At 38.4% G+C, this 20369-nt stretch overlaps 3 protein-coding genes across 3 annotated transcripts; 1 reads left to right on the forward strand and 2 right to left on the reverse strand.

The window, feature by feature from the left end:
• On the forward strand, nt 1-4159 carry LOC127358493 (prostate stem cell antigen). Its single transcript, XM_051391634.1, has 3 exons — nt 1-370; nt 1510-1629; nt 2876-4159. Exons 1-3 carry the CDS (start codon nt 316-318, stop codon nt 3085-3087), a joined length of 387 nt encoding a protein of 128 aa, XP_051247594.1. The 5' UTR covers nt 1-315; the 3' UTR covers nt 3088-4159.
• clic1 (chloride intracellular channel 1) lies at nt 4158-11807 on the reverse strand. Its single transcript, XM_051391620.1, has 7 exons — nt 11641-11807; nt 11264-11329; nt 9883-9992; nt 9436-9561; nt 8911-9017; nt 8346-8527; nt 4158-8211 (listed from the first exon to the last, which is right to left on the reverse strand). The coding sequence occupies exons 2-7, from the start codon at nt 11303-11305 to the stop codon at nt 8050-8052; spliced, it is 729 nt and encodes a 242-aa protein (XP_051247580.1). The 5' UTR covers nt 11306-11329; nt 11641-11807; the 3' UTR covers nt 4158-8049.
• A 3689-nt stretch (nt 11808-15496) lies between these two features.
• On the reverse strand, nt 15497-18646 carry LOC127358492 (sperm acrosome membrane-associated protein 4-like). The gene is made up of 3 exons (XM_051391633.1): nt 18483-18646; nt 16233-16343; nt 15497-15843 (listed from the first exon to the last, which is right to left on the reverse strand). The coding sequence occupies exons 1-3, from the start codon at nt 18532-18534 to the stop codon at nt 15620-15622; spliced, it is 387 nt and encodes a 128-aa protein (XP_051247593.1). The 5' UTR covers nt 18535-18646; the 3' UTR covers nt 15497-15619.
• Nucleotides 18647-20369: the final 1723 nt, after the last annotated feature.

Here is a 20369-nt window from a genome sequence, read left to right on the forward strand (position 1 = left end):
GAGTGACATAAAGAGAAAAACTCAAAGATGACCTCAGGGTGCTGACATACAAAGTTACAACATTTTTACCACTTTATCAGCTTAATACTTAAACACAGCAGAAGTAACGCGGAAGAAACAGTGAGGAACAGACTGAGGGTGTGGACTTCAAAGACCAGGAGAAATTTAATTTGGGAATGAGTTGGGGGACGTATCGAATCAGCAGCAGCAGTTAGTTTGATGACAGAGCTGTAACGTTCCCCCCCGAGACAAGATTTTTGGACGTTCTTGAAAAGTTACCTGTAAACAATTTGAGGACTTCTTACTGGAAGAATCATGTCTCGTGCACAACTTCTGATTGTACTCCTACTGTGTTGTCTACCTTTGGCAGGTATGTACGACACACAAAGAATTCAATTATTACGAGAGGACATTTAAACAGTGTTTTCAGTGACGTGTAGTTTTTTTCTCTATCTAAGGACACCGAAATGTTTAAATGTGCTAATATTTAGAAAAACTTGCCTCGTGCACATAAGTTGAAAAAAGTAATTTAGTGTAATAACATTGCCTCCATACTGGGTGTTGTTCTTCTTTTTAAAATAATCATTTCTAAGGATTTATTCCTGCTAAAGTGTGCATCAAACTGGTATGACTTTATGATGAGTCAAAGATCACTATGGCATTATTTTCCATTTTGCAGAATGTCTCACAATCGGATCAGACTCATAAATTGTCCAGCTGATATACTGAACAATATTAGCTTATCAAAGATAAATTAGTGTCGGCGTATATAGAAACGGTGTCTCTATGACATAGTTTGTCTGCAGAGAGCCCTGACAGGTTTATAATAATAAGTTTATAATGGGGCGATACACGATATTATCACGCATCGCGATAAAAAACAATCAGATAAGTATATTGTGGTGAATTTTCATTATCGATATAATCATGACTATCCTCTCATGGTTTGACTTGAAAAAGCAGTTTAGCTCACTACTGTACAGTCCTATATTGAGTTCCTGATTTATTTTGAATTGCTACAAGGGAGAGCCTGCATCTTTCCAAAATAATATCGTTAATTGCAGTTATTTTGACCAGGAAAATCGTGACATGAAATTTTCATATAATCCCATTCTTTGTCAATAGATCATTATGTGTTAGAATTGGTCTGAAAAATGCAGAGCTGGCTCACAGAAAGTTTCTGATGAATAAAAAACCACTCCCTGGTCAGTCTCTGTTGTCTTTATTTGAATATATTTATTATAGTGCTGGCACCAGGAAGCAGAACTCTGCTGCTGCTTGATAAAAACACTCCCACTGGGATAGATATATCTAAGAGAACAAGGTGGAGAGGCGCGTATGGCTCTTCTCTATCTTGTCTTTTGATCTAAACACCAAAATCCAGTCAGAACCAGTTACCAAAACAAGCATCAAGAAAATGAGACACCCAAAGATCTTCTTATCTGTACGACTCAACAGTCTGAACCTTCATATATAACCTTATAATTATTTCCTCATTGTTCCCCTCAGCCTGTTTGACCTGTTACACCTGTGTATTCCCCTCCATCTCTCCTCTGGACTGCTTCAAGTTTCCTCAGGAGTGCCCAGCTGGGCAGCGCTGCCTGTCTAGTACTGCAATAGGAAGACGGGGTGAGATCCAGACCTGTGTGTGTGTGTGTGTGTGTGTGTGTGTGTGTGTGTGTGTGTGTGTGTGTGTGTGTGTGTGTGTGTGTGTGTGTGTGTGTGTGTGTGTGTGTCAGTTTATTTCTGTGTCTGTAGATGAGATTATTTTCTGAGAATCTAGGGCATGATGGCCACAAATTGGCAGACAAAGCCTCATTGTACAGAACATTGTCTGGGAACAGATTTGAGAAATGGCTCTGTGCTGCAGCACGCTGGATTTAAAGAAAAAACATTGGTTATTAAGTGAAAACTCTGACTTTTATCTTTAATTTAAGGCTGTTTACACCCACATATGAAGAACTAAGTAGAAACTATTGTCCTTTTTGTAGTAATTCCTGCACTTCTCACCTAATTCAGGCAAAATTATCTTAAAGCTGCATTAAATCCAATCCAATTTTATTTTAAATCCAGTTCTGAGAAGAAAGTTTGTTGAGTTATTTGGAAAACTTTGCATATTAAAACCCAAGAAGCTCTCAAATCTAGAACAAAGACTGATTTTAAAATAACTGGCTTAAGTCAGCAAAGTCATCCATACAATATCTTCTTTCAGAGCCAAAACAATAAAACACACACATTGTGCAAATATTTACTGTCTGATCTCTGTGTGTTGCTGCTCTGGACACTAAAATAAATAAGAATTGTTTCCAGGGCCTTCTAACAAGCTCAATCCTCCCTCGACTCCACAATTGTAAAAGACAAAAGGAGACAAAAGAATGACTCAGTGGATCAGAGCTCAGCACCATTTCTCATCAGGCCGGTTGTCAGCTCACTAATGCCTGTGATGCCATCAAATTATCCCTAAAAATAGCTCCGTGGGTGGGGCAATGAAGATTAATTGTTCAGTATTTGTCCGAATATAAAACATTTATTAACTGTCTGTTTGAGTGTATCATTGTGACACCGGTGATTTAATCCCTGGTCTGTTTCCACTCATTAGGAATTTATTCACTTCAAAAACACGAGTTGTCAGAGACTCCCGCAGGTTTAACGAGGCTAAATAAACTGTTTTAGGGTTGACCTAATGCAATAGACACACTATAAACAAACTTGAAGACACTCGTTAACGTTAAGGCTCCAAACAACCCATAATGCAACAGTATTCAAAAAGAATATCTGCTGGCATTTCTTATGGCATTTCTTTGCCTCCACAGATTTGTTTAACCAGTGTTTATTGCAAAAAATAAACCCTTCTCTTTTTACTCTGTTCTTGTAGGCGCACTACAAGTAACAATGTACGAGAAGAGCTGCGCCATCCTCTCCCAGTGTGATGTGAGTGGACAGAAATACGCCTCGGGCCTCTACTTCAACTACACCAACGTCTGCTGTGATACAGACCTGTGTAACGGGGCTGCGTCCACTGCTGCCCTCAGCTGGGGAGGACTCGCTCTCTGCCTGCTGCCTACACTCACTCTCCTGCTCGCCTGAGCATCAGAAGGGGAGGCGGGGTGTCTACTTGGGGTCAAGCTTAACACCTAATATCGAGGGTTTAAGTGACCTGGAAAAGAAGTACACTCACAGGCACATGAGCATGCACTTGTTCTCTCAAATAAAGAGTGACCAGAAAATGATGTGAGTTTTTTAGAAGCCAATATTATTTTATTAGTTTAATTTAGTTTTTCTAACCATAGTATCTGTTAAAAATGTCAAAATATAAATCAATAATTCAATTTGACATTACGTTACAAATCTGTCAAGACCACGATTGACCAAATCAGTAAAAATAACTTATATGACACCAAAATATATCTCACCTCAAGGTCTATTTTGAGGCTGTTGTGGAGCTTTTCAATCACATCACATGATCTTCATCAGGAGACAAGATTTTTCTCGGTTGTCTTGGAGATCACATTTTTTTACGAGCACTGTAAGGGCCTCCTGTCTATTTGGGATTAAAATGTGGTTCAAAGTTCAATCTTGAATTTGGAAAACAGAAAAATTCCACCTCAAGGTCCAGTGTGTAGCTGTTCTGGAGCTTTTGACCAGGTGTCCCACTTTGTGTGGGACTGCACAGCACTATTTTCTTGTCCCACATGTTGACCCATTAAGTCCCGAAACTTTCTCCTTTCTCTCCTTTGCTGAGAGGGACAGAGCAGAACTGAAGGGTGTAGTTACACTTTGAGTTCAAATGTTAATTTTTGACCTTGGAAATGGAAGACAGTTTGCCACTGGAGACCACGAGATACGATAGAAAGCTCCAGAGCAGAAACTAAATGGACCTTGAAATGAGACGGTTTAGTCAAGAAGGAGCTTTTACACAAACATGAATGAGAAGCTGTTAAAATACTCAGAAAAAGTGGGAATTTAAACATAAAACATACGATGAAAAGTTGCCGTCTCAGTATTATTCTTGTTATCTGTGCTCTACTTAAAGCTTATTAGCTATGTATGTACATGTATTATTGTTTGCACCTTTTTGTGTCCCTTCGTCTTGACCATCTCCATGTTGTTACCCTTGACAACGGTTAAAAAGAAAATAAAAACACATCAATCACTGGTTGATTTATTATCAAGATATTTTTTATTGGGATATTAATACGTGTGTCTTTGTAAGAGCTTTAAAGTACAAAATACATTTCAGCGGTGCTATTAGTTTGATTGTCTTGATTGTTAGATCTACTGCTTTAGTACCCCTCAGTTTTGATACTGTGGACTTGTTAAGTGCAACTGCTTTCAGCTACATGGCAAACAGCATAAAAAGACAGAAAAAAGGCTAAAATATTTGTAAGGAGTTGCACAAGGGTAGGAAAAGCAATATGGGTCTCATGACAAAGAAAATACATGTATATGAAGACTTAAAAAAATAGTTAAGAGACAGAAGTGAAAAACAAACTAATGAAAGTAACATTTTAAAGAATATATCAAGTTAAATGGTCCCTGAAATTGTCCTACAGTAAGAAATTATTCTGACACGATCCCTTTAAACGTTGGTCCATTTTAGAAAATAGATGAAATCCACAACAATTCAGTCAAATGAAATATACAGTATCATCTCTTTGATCCAACACTGTCACACCTCGCAGTTCATGAAGGAAGGATTTAACTTGTGTGATTAAAATCACATAGAAAAATAACCAACTGTGCTCACACTGGACGTATAATCAAAGTCTGTGTACAAGACTGTCTTTGCAAACACTTTAAATTGCACTTAGGTTTCATTTTGTTTCACCCTGATCCGAGAGACACATAATGAGGCAATCTTGAGCTCACAACAAAGATGCTCACATCGCTACCTGCTGTATAAATCAAGTGTTAATCGCAAACAGCCTTTATAAATGTTAATCTGCATAGCGCCTTCAAGTTAATAAAAATCCTCCTGGTACAACAGTCGGACGAGGCGTGTTGTTATTGGTTCCAGTTCTTCCCAGCGGTTAAATTTCAAGTCACTTTTACAAGAATTTTCCGACTCCCAAGAGCGTATTGATCTAACGGACAACACAAGACGGCTAAGTGACAGCCTGTAATCACTAAATATACAACGGTTTTAATTTAATGACAAGTCAGGTGATATTTTACAAAATTCTAATTGTCAACAAATCCCATGAAAAGACAAAAACCAACAATGTTTTAACCCATAGGTTTTCAAACTTTTCCATGTCAAGGAGCCCCACAATAGATAACCCACTAGATCACGGAGGATTTTAGTTTTAAGTCTTCATACTGAATCAATGACCTGTCACTGATCACTATCAATTACAATCAATAAAACACAGCCAAGCCTATTTCTTTCCTTGTTGTTCCAACTTCCAAAAAATGTGATAACAATTTAAATATTCCTTTTTTTTGGTGGGGAGTCCCTACAACCCACTCAAGGACCCCTGTTGGTCCCCAAGACCACAGTCTGAAAACTACTGAAACCAAATCCTGATGTAAAGGATGTCGTTCCTCAATTGTTGTCCAAAAACTATTAACAAGAGCTCTGTGAGTCTTGACTTACTACACAGGGCAGCTTTGATCTAAATAAGTAAGTAAGTAAAAAGTAAGTATACCTTTGTATACTTGCATATACCCAGCAATATACCACTGGTTAGCATGCTAACATGAATTATCCATAAACACAATGTACAGATAGGAATGAAGTAAAAAGTCTAAAAGATTAAAAGGTTATGGGATCATCAAAGTTGCTACAATTCATCCTCAGGGGGACATGAACCAAATTTAATGGCAATCCAAAAAATGTCAACCTCATTTTAAATAGCTCCCAAATACACCGTCCTTCTATAAACACCCATTAGTGCAACAAATGTGTATTGATTTAGGACTGACTGGGCGCAGTGAACAATGACATAATGTCTTGCTGGTTTTGCTCTTTGTTGACAATAAGAAGATTATAGAATATTACCAGCCTGATTTTTTAATTAACAACAAGCAACAATCTAAAGCTGCAAGTGCTATTTTCAACATTGTGCAGTTTATATTTAACTTCCTGCTGTTCTTTTTTTTTTTTTTTACCCATGCAACAGAACAGGCCTTGTGTCCCCGAGCTACTACAGGAGGCAGGACAAGTGCTTTCTGTGTGGCAATTTAGCCTTTACTTCCTTACCCACAGCACCTTGAATACAATCACAACCCGTTATCTCTCTCTTTTATATGACACAGGATCCTTCATACATGACAGCAGAACAAAATAAACTGTTGGCACGGAGCCCTGACAGCGGATCACAAACAGCCATGGTAATCTTAAATAGTCCTTCTCGCCTGCTGTGGGAGCACAGAAAGGGGAAGCCCAAGTCTATTGAAATAGTTTCCTGTCCCTGTAAATGTTTGCAGCTCTGCCTCCCTAAAGCAAATTGTGATCTGCAGGCCGGGGGTAGAAAGCACCCCCTTTCCTCTGCGTGGTGCACTATGGAGAATAAGAAACCGTTCAAAAAGGAGTTGGTTTGCAGTCGTTAAGTGTCAAAGGCGTTGTTTCCTCAGTAAGGAAATAATAAAGTCAATATGAAGCATCTGTGATTACATACAAACCACAAAAGACACTTTGGCAGGTGAGCTGGCGCTGGTATGTGTTTGTCACCATCACAAAACCCATTTCCTTAATACCAAGTCTGAAAATGAGAGTTGAATCAGCTTGTGTGAGGCTTGCAAGGTACTAGTGAAAGTTTAATCTGGTAGGCAGCTTTGTGTATGAACCCCCCCCACCCCCTCCCCTCAAAAAAAAAAAAAAAAAAAAAATCAACAATATACTGGAGCAAACTTAATCAATTTCCAACTTTACAGTGTGTATCTACTGATGGTGAAACTGTACACAAGCAAGGCTGTAGTTTTAAGTGTGTGAAAATGTTCACGCAAGTGTGTGCACTTGCGTGAACAATGAGTGAGTGGTGTGTGTGTGTGTGTGTGTGTGTGTGTGTGTGTGTGAGCCTGCAAGCAACATGGTCTACAGGTTACCAGGAGTTCATTAAATTCCTGGAGAGCTGAATTACCAGGAAAACTTGGTAGATATGCGGGCAGTCAACAAGCTTGTTAGCATAATAAATTAAGCCAGAGTTGACTTTTTGTGTGCATATTTGTTTTTTTTACATCAGCTTATCTGATTTCTGTGCTTCCTCGTCTTCTTACTGATATAAAGGATCCACGAGGCAAATAAAAGGCATCCCTCGCTGTAAATAATTTTGATGTGGTTCAACTTAATTTGCTGCCTTACAAATGTGAGTTAACTGAACTTAGGCTGAAGGGTTATTAAGTCATATATAAGTTGTAAAACCAATTGAGTTAAGTTAACTAAACTTGAGAAAACACGTTCAATAAGCTTCAGATATTAAGTTGAACCAACAATGAACATTACAAACAGATTTATTTTTACATTTTCTTAGTTTGCAGAGTCAGTTCTTAATTTCTGTGTATTAGAGACACAGGTTTCCATCATATATGTTATCTTCAAACGAAAAAAGAAGGGCCTCAGGCACTCTCAAACAATGCATGCTGGGAAGTCTGCAAATATGCTGATCATGTTTCTTTAGAAACACAATTTAATGAGTCAGAACTTCATAGAACAGTATGTTAATTAACTCACCATTTTAAGTCAAAATACTTCCTGAAATGATCAGAAAATGCAAACAAACGTTTAATTAACTTGAAATAAATACAACTTGTATATTTATGTTAATGTGAAAAGATTAGTTGATTCCTTTTATAGTGAAAACTACATGAATAACCCACTCTAAAACAAACGACAGTGTACCCTATCAGAATGATCTAACATAAAAAAAGGTAATATCAACTTTTAAAGCTGCAAAAAAAAAATTATCTTACAGATGCAACGAAAGCCTCCTGAGAAACAGATCGACCACATTGCTTGCAGTGTGAACGCTCGCTGTGTGCAGCTGAGTATGTGTGTTGTGCTTTTGTATGTTGTTCTGCTGGTGTGTTCTTGTGCATCCTGTTTTCCTCCTACTTGAGAGCCTTAGCTACAGAGGAGTAGGCGATGTGGATCTCCTCGTCGACCGGGCAGGTGGAGGAAAACTCCTCCCTGGCGTACGCAGCGTTCAGGTACCTCCAGAGGTTTGTCAGAGACTCAGGGATGCTGAAGTTTCGGTATTTTAAACACACCACCTGGAGAGAGAAAAGGAGAAAAAGTGTAAGAGACACAATCAACTAAACATGACCAGTTTCAGACCAAAAACATAAACCTTATAATCAATTCCTCCCAGGCCCTCCATGCTGCACAGCTTGAAACAGAAGATTACCTTCACGATGTGCAGCTTAGGCAGCAAGTTGCAGTCAGCCAGAGTAAGCTCTTGGCCGTCCAGGAAGGGGCGGGACGAGGAAGTGACTTCATCAGCGCTATTCTCGTCAATCTCATCAGGAAGTGGGGAGCCAAGGTAGTCATCCAGCTTCTTCAGAGCCTTCAGCAGACCTTTCTCTAGATCTGAGCACATGTGCATACACAGAAACAGTCAAATACAGTGTTTAATCAAAGCTAAATGAATAGTTTGCACCCTGATTTCAGACTAAAGCAATTCTTTTTCATTGTTAAAATGGCTGAAATGACTGAGTGAGTTTTGTTTTACAGAATTAACCGAGTACATTAAATTTTTTCACCCAACAACACTGACATTTCCAATAAGATCACCCGAAACAGAGAGCAGCATGTAAAGCTCAGACCATAGTGTTATTAACAGATGCTCCATGCTGGTTTCCTGTCCATCAGAGAAACACAGAAGGAACTGCGACAGAAACCACCACCAAAAATAAAACACGGTCTATTAGAAATGTAAAAAACACAATTAGATTATTATTAGATGCACTTACTCTCATTGGCCTGAGGGTTTGAGTTCTTGACGTAAGCGGAGAATTTGGAGAAAACATCCATGCCCGCTGTGTTGGACTCTGGGTTACGAGCGGCCATACGAGGATACCTAAACACACAGAGACAGGTGGGTGATGATTCTCATACGATCATCACATTACAAACAAAAATACACACGAATGAAACGTGCATGAAATGTGAACTGTTAAGAGCTCAGACCAAGAGGATTCATACAGGATGACACAAAAACTGCAAAAATAGCAATTATTTTCATTATGTATTAACCTGCCAGTTCTTTTCTCAGTTAATTCATTAAGTGCTTAGACTACAAAATTTCAGAAAGATAAAAAAAAAGCCTGTTAAAGCACAAGATGACATCTTCAAATGCTTGTTTTGTTCAACAAACTCCACAGGGTTTATATTTTGGTTTTAAAAACTACTTTTCTATTGATCGACTAATTGTTTCAGATCTAAAAACCCCTACCAAAATCAAACAGATTTGTAAAACAGACAGTTGGAGCAATTACTTCGGAGGGGCGAGATTTTCCTCCAGGAACTCCTCAATCTTGTTGGTGTCGGTTTTCACCTCGCTGCCATACAACAGGAAGGGAGGCTGGGCACCCGGAGCCAGGTCCTTCAAAATGTCTGGCTTCCTAAAGTTGGATGGAAATAAAGTCAAACACAGACATCCAGGAAAAGATATAGAGGGTTAAACAGCAGAAGGGGAGATGAAAGAAAAGGGGGAGGAAGGAAAGGAAAATGAGAAAAAACATAAAACTACAGGAAATTACTCGTCATGTTTGCAACTAATGCCAGAGCGGCTTTACATCTTTTAACACTCAGTATCTGGAAGAAATGCCCCCTGTTCCTTCACTGCACGGTACATTTGGGAGCTTTAAAACAGTCGGCGGACATTCCTCTGTTGTGCCCAAAGCCAAACCACCAGCACACATGTCCAAGTCGAGTGTTTTCACCTCTTCATATCCACTGTGGTGACGTCAAAGGTGACTCCTTTCAGCCACAGCACCATGAAGAGACGCTGGGAGAAGGGACAGTTGCCGATGCTCTGACCATCGCTGCCCGCCTGGAACACAAAAAAACCAGAGAAAATGTGCATCATTTTATATCATTCCTCATGTAGTCGTTCACATTTACGTTGGTGTCAGTGGGTAGAGGCACAGATGGGGAAGAAGGGGATATGTAATGAGTATTGCTGTTAAATAGTACATTATTTAGTCTATAAAAAAATCTGTTTTTCAAAATCACAATTTTCTAAAACACAACATTTATGTGTCTTGTTTTGTCCGACCAATTAGTCAAAAACACAAATATAACCAGTTTCTTATCACTTCTTCATCGACTATTTGTTTTATTACATCATAATGTTTGGTTTTCGATTGTTATTTGGAAAAAATAAGCAATTTTAAGACAACAAACTGGGCTCTGTAAAATGGCATTTTTCAACATTTTCTGACCATTTCAAGAACCAAACGATGAATTGATTAATGGAGAAAATAAATAGTAGATAAATCCACAACAAAAATCCTCATTATCTCCAGCGATTTACACAACATAATTTATTCTTGCATTCAAGTTGAGCAGGAAATGATCATACAGCTTTAAAATGCTCCTCATAGAGCAGGCGGGAAGCCATATTTCATGTTCAGCCACTATTTATCTCTACTGTGGGCTGAACAGCATGCAGAACAAACTCGAGGGCACTTACAGTAAACCAGACAACCGCTTACTTTCTGTAACCAAGGCCAAAATGAAACTATACCTATGTTTTCGGTTAATTAAAAGGTATCGAATGTCATTGCCTAGAAACAAGGATTTAGAGAAGTTACAACAGCATCTTTCACCCCTGAAGAAGACGAAGGGGGGGAAGTAGAGGGTGGTGCACATGTTCACATGTTCATACAGAGGAATCATTATGGGAGACTTGTGTAAGACCATGAGGGGAGGCAGGGAAAGACATATTGGTTATATTAGAGCATGCATTTTTGGCTCAAACAAAATGGGATTAGCTTGCCTGGCCAACATACTAAATATAGATTAAAGTCGGCAGCCCATTATCTTAACGTGCACTTAATTAGATTAGTCTTACTGTCACTAATAAGCCCGGTGAGTCAGCAGAGGAGGAGGGGGGGGGTGTCTAACTAACATGAATTTTAAACGCACAAGGTGACTTTAAGAGTGAGAGATAACGCTATCAGCATGTAATAACAATCAACTGAGACTGCGGATGAAACGATAAGATAACGAACCCGTTAAATAAACCTCTGTCACACAACGTCGCAGGGACCCGGCGGCACTTCTCTGGGTGTTTTTAAAACTCATCACTGAGTCACTTACCTTCACAAAAAGTTCAACTTTGGGCTCACTGGCGTCGCTCATCTTCACCTGCTGATGCACGAGGTCCTGTTTATTTAAAAAGGGGGTGAAAAAGGAGAAACAAGACACAAAACAGGTGGTTAAAATTAATAAATGAGGCAGCAAAGTTACATTTTACACCCGAGAAACGAGTTCGAAACTCGGGCAGCCAAGCCCATCTTCCGCTGCAAAATCCCGGTGAGCAAATGACAAATGACACATTGTAGCAGCTCCACAAGCTGCGCAAACGCTACACAAAGCAAACCTCTCCCTTCCTAAAAAGCTCAACGTGTTCACTTGTAGCCACTTTTAAGAGCTGCAGAGCCCCCCTCCCCGAAAAAAAGACAAAAAAAACCGACCTTAAAAAGTTAGAAGAGTTGTCGCCTGTTCACTGCTCCGCTGCTCGTTTCCCCTCCCAGTTCTCTCGCTGTCTCTCCGTCGGCCGCAGTTACACACACTCATCAACGCAGCTCCTCCATTTCCTGGTGCTGCGTGACGGGTTGAGCCCTCAGCAAATAAAGTGGCGTTCAAGAGCAGACGGAGAGAGAAAAAGGCGCGGGCTGCTTTGAAGTCGGCGGGGAGGAAGAGAAAAGAAGAGGAAGAAGAGACGGAGGACCCATCCTTAATGGTAGATCCTTTATTTACAAAGTAAACAGTGTGATGTTATCGACGTCCCGAACCTTTTAGAAATACTTTGAGTCTATAAACAATAACAAAATGTGTCCATACAGTTAGTGCCTAGTTTTCTGTGAAGTTCCTCCTTTGATTATTGTCTTCCTATAAATAAATTACTATTATTTATTCATTTATTTTTATTTTTATGTTTCTTTTTATATATTATACTGCTGAAAGTTAGTTATATTATCGTTTTTCATTATGATGCCTTTATGTTCTATACTTTTTGACTTATGTCGGTTAGAAGTGACAATTACCAGCAAGAATGACTCCTTTCAAAGTGTTTTATTATTATAGAATATTATATTATTCAGTTTTTATCACTTAAATGTCCAGTGTGTAACATTGAGGAGGATCTATTGGCAGAAATAGAATATAATGTCCATAGGTAAGATTTTATTAGTGTATAATCACCTGAACATAATAATAATAATAATCATGTTTTTGTTACCTTAGACGTTTTTATGTACAGATGCAGTACTGTCTAACTCATATCATGTAAGTATATCATAAGTTATTTTATTAGCAGCAAAATTTACTTAAAGCAGCAAAAGTACTCAGTATACAAAATTACCCCTTTCAGAGCTTTAAATTATGGAGCCTTCAACGTTAATAATAGCAAAAGATTTATATAGGCTTTGGTAGGAGAAAATTTACTTAGTTACCTTCCACCAGTGGATACAGGGTGAGGAGGGTGAAGGAGGGAAGATGAGGTGCCAAAATACTTTGTAATATAAATATTTTCAAAAGAGAAACTTAAGATTGGAGACACTTAATGTGGGGTTCGCGGGCCATAGTTGGTCCGCTTTAAAGGGGAACTTGGCAACTCTAGCCATTTCTTTGCTGGTTTTCACTTTTGTCATCGCATGTTTTCTCAACAAGCTCCCCCTACAGCTCTGAGAGTATATTTCAAAACACTGTCGTAAAAAAAACAAACTCACTTGCAGCACCCTCCTCCCCCTTTCTACCGCTGCTGATGTGCATTTGTTGCCGGGCAACTTTTTCGTGTGGAGCAATTTCTACCGAGGTGGGTAATACATTCATCGTCGCTTGTTCTTATAGCCAGTGTGACTAACCGGTATTGAGGGGGGCGTGTGCGTTTATGTGGAATTGCCGTAAAGCAGTTTGTGTTTCTCGCTCGTTCTTACTTCTCGTGATACTTCCTATTTCCAACTTAACGGAACGGTAGTCCCAAAGTTGCAAGGTTGGTTTTCCACCTGGGGACACTAGGGGGAGCAGGGAAAGTCACCATTTTCACCGGAACAGGCCATTTAACCATCCAAATGATTTCTAAACGGGTTTATTAGGTTGAAATAGTTGCCAAATTCCCCTTTAAGGTTTGATGGTTTGTGATGTAAAATGCTCTTTAAATATGTAGCCATGATTGTTTTTACTGTGTGTTTTTTTTATTGTGCAATGTTATGTTTTTTGTCCACAATGCAAAATACTGGAATCACAAAGTTAACCAACTAACCAACCAATCAATCAACTAAAGCTTAACCATCTTAAACCTACTTTAATACTGATGAGGTGACGGAAACACTACTGCTTTTGTCCACAGGGGCCGCCAGAATCAACATAATGAAAGTTCCTTGTTGCTGATTTAATACTGAAATATACTGTCTGTAATTTTAATACAAGCAGTCAGGATTAGACAGTGGGTATATCGTAATGTCAAAAACACATTGTATGTAGCTTGCATGTATTTATTTGTGAATATTTTGTTCAGAGTTATGACTTTACATAGTCTACTTTACAGTATGTATTGCAGTAGTGTAAATAGCCAGTAGAGGGAAATATTGAGCTTTGATTTTTGCTTTCAGGGGATAAACAAGACATGAAAAACTGTACTGAACCTGGTCCAGAAATCTGGAAAACCAATAAAATATGAGGAAAGTCCTGCTGGGTTGCCAGTCCACTGAGCACGTACACAGACAGTCAATGGCTTAATTCAGATATAGCATTCACAGTCATGAAGGCCCTAAATGGGATCCAGGGAGCTCCAGGAATCATTGAGAAACTCCCAAAGGGAGAGTTTGAGTCTAAGTTAAATCTATTTAACCCACAAGAGCCAGACTAAGTTTTTATTTTTCAATTTGATCACTGAGACAGTGGTCAGAAATGTTTCTTTGTTGTGATTTACTTTACAATTCAAAAACACAACTCAAAAAAACTAAGACCTTACATATAGTCCAGTATTCAATCCAGCTTTAGTTTAGTTTGATTGAAGATTTTTCTTGTTTTATTTTATTTATTTAGTCATTTACTTAACTTTGAGACAACATAGATGCCTTAAACTTTTTGATTGATTTTTAAAACTACTGTTTCCAAAGATCAGGAATGAACTTTAACTCTAATATTTGACCTGGGGAAAGTAAAGACTATAAATGTTCTTTAAGTGTTTTTGATAAAGTTGGGTAAAGCTGCGAATAATTGGGTTTTTTAATGGCAGAAAAATCATAGCAGTCCAAAAAGGAATTTGAGATAATGGAGATATCAGTTGTGCAGTAGGGACTAACCCTCCAATATCATACTGTCTTCATCATATTAATTACTAATACTAGGCCTATAAAAACATATATTGTTATTCTAGTATCGTGTCTAAAGTATTCTTTGTGGTTTAGTTTATTCAGCCTGGTTGTGTGCACTAGAGGGCATCCTTGGTTTTAAAATGGCTTGTCAGATTAGGGCGGTGACACAGGGTTAATTAGACCATCAGTTGGCCTGTGGAGAAAACAATAGCGCGCTGTAGACTGTATAGTTGGCAAGTGTTGACAACATGTCAGAGTAAGTGGAGGGGGAATCTGGGGGGGATGTTGATATGGAGCTGGAATTGGATTTTGAAGTGAATTATCTATTAATTTTTCCTAGAAATATTTTAATTTAGCTTCTCAGGATGCTGAGTTAAATCAGTGTCTTCCTCAATCACCTTTAATACGGCGGATGATTGTTTACACACTGCAGTTTTTGTTTTGTGAAAGGTTTTATGACTATGAATTCATGCTCAGTGTCACTGAAAGTTTAATCAGTTAGTTAGTTCATAATAATGCATAAACTTACTATAACTTTCTTTTTTTTTTTTTACTTGGATTTACATGTACACACTGTTTTATTTATGCAGGAAAGTGGTTTTACCTTGTTTATTTAATCAATTTTATCAGCTAAAAAGTTATAAAATGTGGGTAAAATGTTGCTAATAACTATAAAATAGGCTTTAAATTGTCCTGGCCACATTCAAATGAATGCAAAAACCATGAATGTCTTTAGTGTGATGTCATTTTATAGACTTTCTCTTAGCACACCCAACTCTAAAGTTGTTCCTGCTTGGAAGAGGATTGTGAAGCGAGGGATTTGTAATCTGCAACTACACAGCTAGATGCCACTAAATTCTACTTACTGTTCCTTTAAATTCTGGTGGTGAAATACTGAAGTGAATATTTATTTTTATGGCCTAAAAGTCGCATTTAAATGGAGTCTAAAATACTGAAATGCTGGAATAAACCCTAAAATGGCTGTATTTTATAATGAAGACACAAGGCAGAAAATTATTGTTTTTATTGATTTCTTCAATATGTGTAAATACAACAAATCACAGTAAAGAGTAAAGTATTCTGAGTTATATAGATTAAAAAACGGTGTAAACAGAGGGATCATAGTGTGAAACTACAGCTCCCACATGCCCCACAGAGAGGACAGGATGGCAACACAGAGGGCCACAGTGAGCGGGAGCTGGACAGAAGTGGCTCCATTACACAGTTCTGTGGTACAACACTGGAAACTGCTGGTGTAACCAGCGCCAGCGATGCTACCAGTCAGCGTCTTCCCACACAGGTCTGAGTCCAGGCAGCCGCGGGTGTGCAGGGTGACCGTCCCTGTAGCGTTGAACTCTGGGAGGAAAACAGTGCAAATGTAACAAATTTAAAGGAAGCTCGTTTGATGCAGTTGAGCAACACTAACTAAATTTCCCATCTTATATTACATTTAAACAAACAGATCTGAACCATCAACAAATATAAAGAGGGACGACATGACAGCTCTCCAAAAGTAAAGCCAAAACATCTCAATTTAACCATGTGATAAAGTCCAAAGCTCCACAACTTTGAACCTCAAATATCATCACTTATACATATTGCTTGTCCTATGTGAGCCTTAATGAGGATAGAAAAGAAAGTCCCAACTTTCAGTCATGATTTTTCATGTTTCATTTTTTCATTTTCGATATGTGGTAGTGCAGCATTTGTATTGTATTCACAGAGTGTTGTAGAGGTTTCCTTACGTGCTTCTCCGGTGAAGCAGCTCTCAGTCGCATTGTTACATGTGACGTCGCTTCCAAACAGACACGTCCCAAATATACCAATAGGACACTGACGACAGGTCAGGCATTGTGCTGTTCGAGGAAAGAGAGAGAAACATTATCACATTAACAGTAACTCACTCAATAGCATATTTGGAGATTTCTTAGTGTTCAACAGTCCCAGTTCAATCTGTGCTGGTTTCTCCACCTACCAATACCTGTGAAGCTACTAACTGGTAATGTGATCTCCTTTGTTTAATGCTTACAAAAAACATGGTTGGATTCGTGCTTGACGATTTCTTGGGTGCAGTCAGGGCGGACTGGGACAATAATTCAGGCCGGGAATTTGATACCATCCCAGGCCACCACCACCCGATTAACGCAAAACACCAAGAGTGAGTTAGGTTGGGCGTCTACTGATGTAAGAGTGTAAAATAATAAAGCCAAGGTTCCACATGCGCCCACACACAGCTTTTTCTGTTTCTTTCCCCTACAAAATAAATGTTTCTGTTGTGCTGCAATAACCTGCAGGCCTACTCAAATCACATAAACTGAAATTATGTTCACCTGCATTATGCAGGTGAACATAATTTCTATTCTATTTCATCTCCTAATACACTTTTAATGTGTAGGCTGCACATTTAACAGTGTAGTAGTAGATGAAATAAAATAGGTTACACCATCATCCACCTAAACTTGAGACCGATCCTATTTTTAATGTAACAGGACCCAGAGTAGTTATACATTTGACCACTATGTCAACCATAGTATCATATCACAAGTGAGAGGTACACAGGTGGTGCACTGCAGCCAGTCGGCCACTGGGTGCAGTTACTTCCTGGATTTTGTTTCTAGCTGTTTTAAACTATTCTTTACAACAGATCAACTGTTGCTGCTTGCCAGTCCTCAGTTTAAGTTCTTTCAGTTATGAGTTCTGTTGATATTTGTTTTATTGGACATGTGAATCACTGGGTGGTCAGTTGTTCTCTGATTTATTTAGAGGCACTTTAACTTATGTAGTTTCTGCACCAAAGGTCTCAAACTCAAATGATCTTGAGGCCACTGCCAGTACTCATAGGAAGGGCCACTTCAACACAAGAAAGTGTAATATTCTGAAAATATTTCCATTTCTAACATCATACTTTAAAACAGCAGTTTCTATACATTGACCTTTGCCATTATTTTGAGCAAAACAAAACAAAAGTTCTAAAATAGAACTGTGTTTTTATTTTAATTCTTGTTGTTTAAATTCATATGAAACACCTTGGTGGAAAAAAAAACCAGACCAAGCCAGATTGTATTATACTTTTGACATGCTGGCCGGAGGGGAAGTGGATGGTGGGTCGAAAATGGCCCCAGGGCCCAGACCCCTGCCATACACACTGGTCTGGATCATATTATGTATTATATAAATACAACATTTAATTTTATGAGGATGGCAGGCATCTTCACTAATTTTATTGTTTATTTGATTTGTTTTACTACAAACCATGTTGTAACACAGTTTATATACTGTATATATAGTTATAATCAATATTATTATCTATATCTGGTTTTATTTCTTAAAACAGGCCTCATCTGTTGGACACAGCTGACGACTAGTAGAGTGATGTAGCTCATAAACTGTGGAAAATAAAGGATTCATTTAGATTATGCAAATTAATAACTTCTTCTTTATACACTTCCTTTAATTTCTAGAGATTTTACAAATTGTTGTATTTTAGGTAAATAAATGTAAATATAAGATTTTACTACACAGTATATACACACATGCACACAGACAAACATATATTCATATACATATATATATAATATTGTACAGTTTATTTGAACATGAATGCTCTGTGTTAGACGTGCGGTAATTAGACCAGATACTTGTACCAGACTGAATGTCATTAAGCTGCAGCAGTAAACTCACCTGAGACTTAATCATGACTGGCAGTAAATCATCTTTATTTTTGTTTGTCTCAAGTAATGAGCCTGTTGTACTGGGTGCAGACATTTCTTATGAGTACATTCCTCCTCAAATTATAGTGTTAGATGGTCATAGCACTTAGTTGATACAGGGAAAAACATGTTTAAATATGAAGAGTTATGACATAAAAGACACAACAATAAGAATTAAAGTGAATAAAGGCATAGTAAATGCACGTAAATCCTCCATTTGTTTAAGTGTAGGTCTATTGAGTCTCTCATTTAAACCTCAGGAGTTCAATATTATTCTAAGCTTACCCGCTGCGATGAAGGCACTCAGGACAATCACTGCTTTGAAGAAGTTATTCATCCTTCCTGGGGTTACAAGGTTAACAGATTCTTTCTTCGAAAATGAACGTAAAGGTCTAAACACCTGTCTCGGTCTACTGAGCTTTTGAAAAGGCAATGACAGTATTTAAGGTACGACTCAAGGAAGATGTTCTGTTCAAGAATGAGGTTTATCAGGTTTTTCGTTCCAGCAGCATGAAGAGGAAGTTCTTCAGTCTCTACTGAAAAAACCCCCCCCTCAGCTATTTCATTTACCGCCTGAAGAAAACTCATCAAGTTCAAAGAACTTTTATTATGTGTTCACCTACTGTATGTACATGTAGTAAAGGATTCCATTTGTGGTAAATGTTTTAAACTGTGTATGAAAACCCTAAATGCATAGAAGTTACAATAATGAAAGTATCACAATAAAAGCATGTGAAGTGAAAAACAACAACATTTTTAAAACTACTGTTTCCAAATATCAGGAATGAACTTTAACTCCCATATTTAACCTTGAGAAAGTAAAGACTATAAATGTTAAAAGTTCTACTCAATCAAATAAGGAAAACATAGTGATTTAAAAAGTGACATATTCTTTCAGTGTTTTTTGATAAAGTTGGGTAGAGTTGTGAATTATTAGGTACGACAATTTTTTTTAATATTGTTTTGGGGGATTTTTCCCTTTATTTGCTAGGACAGCTGAAGGTAGACAGGAAAGGGGGTTGAGAGAGGGGATGACATGCAGCAAAGGGCCACAGGTTGGATTCGAACTAGGGATGGGGCCGATCCGATCCAGTATCGGTATCGGGACCGATACCAGCGTAATTCACGTATCGGATTTCCCGATCCAACCTGCGGAGATATCCGATATCCATGAGCCATGTCTGCGCTTTAACGTTGTCTGCTGAAATGACTCCACAAGTGATTCCTGCCGGCCAGTAGTCTGCTAGCTGGCTGCAAACTGTGGAATGGATTTCCTGAACGTAGAGACACGCCCCCGCTCAGGAAATCCATTCCGCAGTTTGCAGCCAGCTAGCAAAGTCTTAAAACATTTAAAAAAGCACCACACGAAAGAGCATGAGGATTATTGGGTCAAAATGAGAACCACCACTTGTTTGTTAAAGTAGTATTACAGTTCTTGCACGATACAGGGCTATATATGAAAATTTTAAGCAGTAACATTATCCTTACAGTGACTTCCTGAGGAGGATTTTTTCCCCTGTTAATAGGATTTCCTGTTTTTCTGACTTTTCTGACCTTATACTTGCCTCAAGTTGCCTTTTGGGACATACATGCATACATACGTACATATCATACTTGCCTGTTGAGCGGAGTTTATTTCAGCCTCATCAAATCAACAATAATGATAATAATAACATCAAAGCAAACAGAGCTCTGGTATCGGAATAGTATCGGTATAGGCCGATATCCAAATTCAGGTATCGGGATCGGATCGGAAGTGAAAAAATGTGGATTGGTGCATCCCTAATTCGAACCCTGGGTCGCTGCAACAATCCAATCCAATCCAATCCAACTTTATTTGTTAAGCACTTTAAAAGCAACCAAAGTTGACCAAAGTGCTGTACAGGAGAATAAATTCAAGGACTCAGCCTTGGTACATGGGGAAGGAGTAATCATATTAATTACTAAAACTAAGCCTATATAACATACTTCGACAAACCTTTTTAAATTGAAATGTATTCAATAGCGTGTCTAAAGCATGCTTGCTTGCTTGTAGTATTCCAGCACTTTTCTAGGATATAACTCACCACTCAAACCACTTTACAACACTATACACTCATACACTGATCGCTGAGGCTGCCAGACTACTCATCAGCTTCCACAACGATATGATATGATACAAAGCACACACAC

This window comes from Dicentrarchus labrax, unplaced genomic scaffold (assembly GCF_905237075.1).
Source record: "Dicentrarchus labrax unplaced genomic scaffold, dlabrax2021, whole genome shotgun sequence".
NCBI classification, from domain to species: Eukaryota; Metazoa; Chordata; class Actinopteri; family Moronidae; genus Dicentrarchus; species Dicentrarchus labrax.